The sequence below is a fragment of the Histoplasma capsulatum genome, assembly GCF_000150115.1.
Source record: "Histoplasma capsulatum G186AR genomic scaffold supercont2.11, whole genome shotgun sequence".
NCBI classification, from domain to species: domain Eukaryota; kingdom Fungi; phylum Ascomycota; class Eurotiomycetes; order Onygenales; family Ajellomycetaceae; genus Histoplasma; species Histoplasma capsulatum.
The window spans coordinates 981,539-987,538 of NW_025544811.1; the positions used below are offsets into that span (position 1 = coordinate 981,539).

The window sequence follows — 6,000 nt, forward strand, 5'->3', positions numbered from 1 at the left end:
GTATGTTTTGAGGATGATTAGAGGGGGGGAGGTGGGTTCCTGGAGGTAGATGAGAGGTGAGAAATAAAGTACCTTCATAGACCATATCTATTGGAAAATCCTTGTTGGACATAAAAGAATTCAAACGATATATCAAGCAGAGTCAGCCAAGTAGTAACAAGTAGTGAACTACTTTAGTTAGTTGTTTTGATTGGTCAAACGACGACGCACGACCACATGACACGCTGTTATGTTACGTCATCACCTGCCGCCAACCCAAACAACGAGACTTTGACAACATCAACAAGACACCATCACTCATCGGGCCTTGGACATTTCCTGCGTACTACAGAGTATACACTCGATACTGGCTATTTAGAGAGTCTGAGTTGATTGATATAAACCTAACAACTAACAATCATATCTTACATTCCTTTGTCCCTAGTATTCGTTCCAGCCCACCAGTCATGGCTGAGTCTTCTGGCGTCGATACTTCGCCTATTTCGCCTGTCGAGCGACGCAACTCGCTCGAGAAGTATCTCCAACACCGTCCTGGCCAGCAGGATTTGAAAGAAAGACACATACTTCTCGACACAAATGTTGCTCCGTATGTTTCGCTCTCAGCCGTTCCTCCCCCCAGAGATCGAGGGGCCCTACCCCGCTAACACCTCACGCTATTTGGCAGGTCCCTGCAAGCAGCACAACAGGAGCTAGCCCGCCAGAAGGCAGCAGACAGCCTCAAGAAGCATCTGGAGAAAAGGCCTGACCGTGAAGACCTTGTGGAGAGTAGGCATTTATAGCGAACCCTGCACCGGCTTCCCAGCAATGCACAGCTACCTAACGCTCAATATTAGGAAACATCCTTCCGTCCTCCACGGCTGCTCCGGCTCTCCAGGCCCATGCGCGTGAGCTAGAAAAACACATGCTGGCTGATAACCTGGAACATAAGATTCAGAGCCGTCCCAAACCTGAAGAGCTCATTCATCGTGGCATTCTGGATGAGGATGAAGACCCCACACGCCCAGCTCAGTAGGGTATCATGGCCAGGTTTGGTATACTACAACAAATCTAAACCAGTCAATCGATGATGGGCTAGCGGGATGAATGGAGTTCGTTTTGTTTCATAATTCTGTACGTGTCTACTGGCTTCGCTACCAGCGTGGGACCTTAACGTCCCACATCCAATCTGGGATGCATTGGTTTTCAGAATTCGACATTCGGATGATTTGCTCATTCTCTACTCGACCATGTTCTAAAGTTGGGGCCTTTTGATTTCATTTCACTTGCGTTATTACGGGTTATGCCTTCGGGATGACCAAAGGCAACGGGATTGAAATGCGATGGTTTAGTACTAGAGCAACCAATCTGTAAAATGATTAACTGAAGCATGCTATCGCAAATGGATTTTCATCATTAATCATTATTATTTGTTCCCCAAATGATCAGCGTTCACAATGGATACGCACTTCGTCTTGACGGCGTGTAGAATTTTATCCCTTAAGCCATATACTTACTACCATCATGTTTCCAACCAGGGCACATTAACACAAGGCCATCACAAGAGCCGTATTTAAACCACACCTACGCGGTCCATTGTATCTTAGCACACACAAGTAAATTAATTACTCTTTCCCGAATTCATGACTCCTCTGGGCTCCTGGAGCAAAATAATTATCCATCATATACGCATCGACGAGACCAAACATGACACTGATCGGAAATAAAACACGATCTCAATAGCTCTCGACCTGAGCAGGGCCCGACAAATCCGGCATCCAGCCCCCAGGCCGTTCGCTCCCCCGCACAAGCAGGCCATATGCCGCCCGCTCCACTTTCTCGACGCTATTCTGCATCACCTCTAGCTTCTTCGCGAAATCCCGGTTCAAGATATGTCCACGCGGTGTATTCATTGACTCAAACATTGCCCGCAGTTGCCGTAGGTCTATGAGGATGCCACCCCGGCCATTATCCCGGTTATCAGAACCACCGGCAGCAGCACCATCGACGGAAATGTTGATGGCAGAACTAGTCATGGTCATGATGGCAAAGCGCATCATTTCTCCCGTCAGATCGAATATGCCTAAGATGTAGTCCGCCTCAGTCACGAGGATACCCTTAGGTAATGACCTGGCCACCTCTTCTAGGGACATCAGCCGCTGGGTCTCGATGTAATGTTGAAATGTGACAGCTTCGATGTACTCTTGGATACCCGGACTGATCTGCCATTGGTATCGGTGGGAGTTGATTCCACCTAAGTCAGGTACGACGGACTTGAAGAGGGTGGTTATTTGGGCGAGGCGGTCATGGTTTTCCTTCGCAATGCTCTTGGGAAGGGGTTGGTTGAGAGCACGAACCCGGTGCAAGGAAAATATTCTGTGGATCAATCCGGTTTGTCAGCTCCCATGCAACAGATGTATCGCAGTCTATACCATATAAAACGGCGTACATCTTTTTGCTCAAAGCTGTGATGTCTCTTGAAGCTTTAATCACGCGCTCTCGACGGTCATGGTGCTCGTCCAGTTCGCTGCGAAAAGTGGTAAAAATTGAAAAGATGGTGGATGTGTTGGCGTCTACGATGCTGTCTTCGAACGCCATGTCTGTTGCTTTCAGGCTGTGGACTAGGTTGCCTTCCCAAGAGCGTTTGCTGCCAGCCATATGTAGTGTTCTTGTATGTTCAAGTTGAATTGCGGTGGGGGGGTTTAAATAATTACTGCAGTATTACTAGTGTGGAAGTGTAATTGCCGGTTGCGGGATGACAATGCCAAGAAATTGCAACCATCTCACCAGAAATTGAGATTCAGAACAGCTGGCGCAGTTGAAAGCTGTACTACGACGAGTATAAATTCCCTACGCGGTGCTCCAGCTCCAGAGTGAGGGGCTCAAAATGGTAATTGAATATGCTATGCTTCGCGACGAACCTCTGTTCTCGGATCACTTCCTTGCCAGGGCAAACCATCGTCTAGACAATAAAACCGGGGATCCAAAGTGTGATGATTCCTTTCTGTTGGGGACAAGACATTCCTCCTGTCCAGACTTCCCGATGTTATTCCTTACTATGTGGGTCCCAGCGCCCATATCTGCTGGATTGGTGCTTCGTCAAGGGTACCTGCAGGCTACTCCGTGAGCTCCGGAAACCAGCCTTCTTGCTGCGAACTGGATATTCGCAGCGGTATTTGTCCGTTACTGAGACAGATCTGGACGATAAAGGCACCGTAAATTAATTTTTTAAGAGTAATTTCATGAGGAACTTTTCCGATTATTCCACCCTATTTTGCTCAGATCGGACACATCTGTGCTGGCGCCTACAGTTATTATTACGAGTTGACCATTCCATTTATACCTCTGCCCACACAGTTACCGAGCTTCCATATACCCAGTCAATTCTAGAGGTTCGATTCGGTTTCTCGTGTCCCCCAAACAAAGGAAAGAAAAAGAAAATCGCAAATCCCCGCTCGCCTAGGTCCTCTGGATGAAAAGGTTAGCGATTATGATTAGCTGAAGGATATATGCTGCTACATAGATGGCAATAGGGCAGGCCAAACTGTGGAAACTACGGCGACAGTAGTGGATGCTGTTGGGAGGCGAGCTCGAAAGGCAAGTGGCCTGTCTGCAATGCTCTATCCAAGCGCGAGGCACCATCACAGAGACTTTTCTTATAATCACCCATGCCTTCAGCAATTCTCTGTGGCAGCATTAAATCTCGAAGTTCGAGCCAGAGTGGAAAATATTCCTTGGTCACAAAACATGACAAACAGCTGATGTGCATCGCCTTAACGCATTTTTCCATATAAAATCGAGTATGTCTCAATTGATGCAGATAACTACGGATATTAATAAATAAACATATTTTGAGATATGAATGTCAAATATTTGGCAATTTGTATGGGAAAAACGTTGGGTGGCTGAAGCCGTTCTTTGGAACGGAAATTCTATACTCCGGGCTCGTTATTTCCAACTTTTAGCTATAAACATTGAATGTTAACAAATACTGCAAGAGGAGGAGCTATATCTTGACGCTGCGTAAAGAACTTTCGTCAGTGGACCTAATGACTTGATTTCGTTTTTCTACTCATCCTTTTACGTTTGGCCTTTTCCTGCCCGCATCCGCAAAGCTCCCAAGATACAAGGCCATCAGTTCTGGAACAGAAACAATGGCCTCTAAATGAGCGAATAGAGGACGAGAGGATGATTACAATTTTCGACCGCGTGCCAAAGCATATTTTATGGGTTGTTCTTGCATGAATTCCTGCTATTTGCTCCGATATACACATTTCCTTATATCGATTGTACAGTACGAATTCCAACCGCAGCTTAGTTAAACCACCGCAAACTAGTTGACCGAAACGCCCCTGAATACATGTATTTCTAAACTCCGCCATGCCGTCTATGTTTGGTTCCCCAGCTCTAGTCTTTTCTGCTGCAGTTATCCTTCGTGTTATTCTCCTCTTCTATGGTCTTTTTCAGGATTCCCACTCTCCCGTGAAATACACCGACATCGACTACTTCGTTTTCACAGATGCGGCGAAGTTCGTCTCGCAGGGTCGCTCTCCCTACGAACGAGCCACATACCGCTACACCCCGTTGCTGGCATGGCTCCTGGTCCCGACTGCATGGGGTGGTAGCTTATGGTCCGCCTTTGGCAAAGCATTGTTTGCCTTTGCCGACATCGTGGCTGGCTGGTTGATTGTCCGAGTTCTCCGCCAGCAGCGTCATCTGAATATGGACATGCCTCGCGCTCTCAAGTACGCTAGCATCTGGCTACTTAATCCCATGGTTGCTACAATTAGTACAAGGGGCAGTTCAGAGGGCCTATTGGGTGTCATGGTCATTGCACTGGTTTGGGCTGTTTTAGAAAAGCGAATCGTACTGGCTGGCGCGCTCCTTGGCCTTGGGGTTCATTTTAAGATATATCCATTCATCTACGCCCCATCGATAATATGGATGCTGGATGAGGGCGGGGGCCATGTAGGAGCGATATCGAATTTGTCATTGTCATCCATGATCAATTGGCTACGCTCGTTTTTCAACCCGTCCCGCGTCCTTCTCACCTTCGCCTCTCTCTGTGTCTTTTCCGCCCTCAACCTCTCCATGTACGTCACCTACGGCCTTCCATTCATGCAGCATACCTACCTACACCATCTCACCCGTGTTGATCATCGGCACAATTTCTCACCCTACAATATGCTCCTTTATCTCTCTTCCTCCTCGACTGCACAAGGCACGTCTCTAGGAAGCAACCTAGAGTCACTGGCTTTCATCCCCCAACTTGCCCTCTCTGCCGCTTTAATCCCGCTTGCTTTGGCCAAGAAAGATCTAGCAGGCACCATGCTAGCGCAAACTTTTGCGTTTGTCACGTTCAACAAGGTCTGCACGAGTCAGGTTCGTACTAATTATTTTCATTATTTTTTACATTTATTTTTCAAGCCCCTTCCTCCACTACGGGGCTCTTAAGATCTAATACAAAATACAGTATTTCCTCTGGTATATGATCTTCCTCCCGCTCTATCTTCCATATTCTCTCTTCGTTAAAAAACCACTCCTCGGCATCAGCGCCCTCACTCTTTGGATAGGCGGCCAGGCGCTCTGGCTCTATCAGGGTTTCCGTCTCGAGTTTCATGGCCTCTCTACTTTCGCTCCGGGCCTCTTTGTCGCTTCATTAATATTCTTCCTAGTCAACGTTTGGATCTTAGGTATTATTGTTGCTGATGTCGGCGTACAGTCAGTGAGTTCTTTTGCCATGCGCGCCAGTGGAGATCCGAGCAAAGCAACAAAAGCGGCAAGGGACCAGAAATGAGGGAGATGCCTGGTTCGTTTGAACTTTCTTTGCTACATGCATGATTCTGGTAGATAATGTAGCGCTTTGTGGGGTAATTGACTGGCTGCTTTGGCGAGTCCTGGCTGTTACTCTGGCAAGCGTAAAGCATGTGCCAATATGATATGTAGGTAATTATAAAGGGCCGTGCAGTGGGTGATACAGTCCCTTACGCATCAGAGATAAAGGAACTTCCGTTGGCGCTCATG

General features: G+C 47.4%; 3 protein-coding genes across 3 annotated transcripts; 2 read left to right on the forward strand and 1 right to left on the reverse strand.

Annotated features, from left to right (window-relative positions):
• Window positions 1-309: 309 nt before the first annotated feature.
• Window positions 310-1,334, forward strand: HCBG_07322 (RPEL repeat protein; the record flags this gene model as incomplete). Its single annotated transcript, XM_045434371.1, has 3 exons — window positions 310-586; window positions 665-765; window positions 834-1,334. 3 exons carry the CDS (start codon window positions 447-449, stop codon window positions 1,010-1,012), a joined length of 420 nt encoding a protein of 139 aa, XP_045285162.1.
• Window positions 1,335-1,712: 378 nt separating this feature from the next.
• HCBG_07323 (translin-associated protein X) lies at window positions 1,713-2,634 on the reverse strand (the record flags this gene model as incomplete). Its single annotated transcript, XM_045434372.1, has 2 exons — window positions 1,713-2,352; window positions 2,426-2,634. The coding sequence occupies 2 exons, from the start codon at window positions 2,632-2,634 to the stop codon at window positions 1,713-1,715; spliced, it is 849 nt and encodes a 282-aa protein (XP_045285163.1).
• A 1,722-nt stretch (window positions 2,635-4,356) lies between these two features.
• Window positions 4,357-5,773, forward strand: HCBG_07324 (GPI mannosyltransferase; the record flags this gene model as incomplete). Its single annotated transcript, XM_045434373.1, has 2 exons — window positions 4,357-5,358; window positions 5,450-5,773. The coding sequence occupies 2 exons, from the start codon at window positions 4,357-4,359 to the stop codon at window positions 5,771-5,773; spliced, it is 1,326 nt and encodes a 441-aa protein (XP_045285164.1).
• Between the last annotated feature and the right edge of the window lie 227 nt (window positions 5,774-6,000).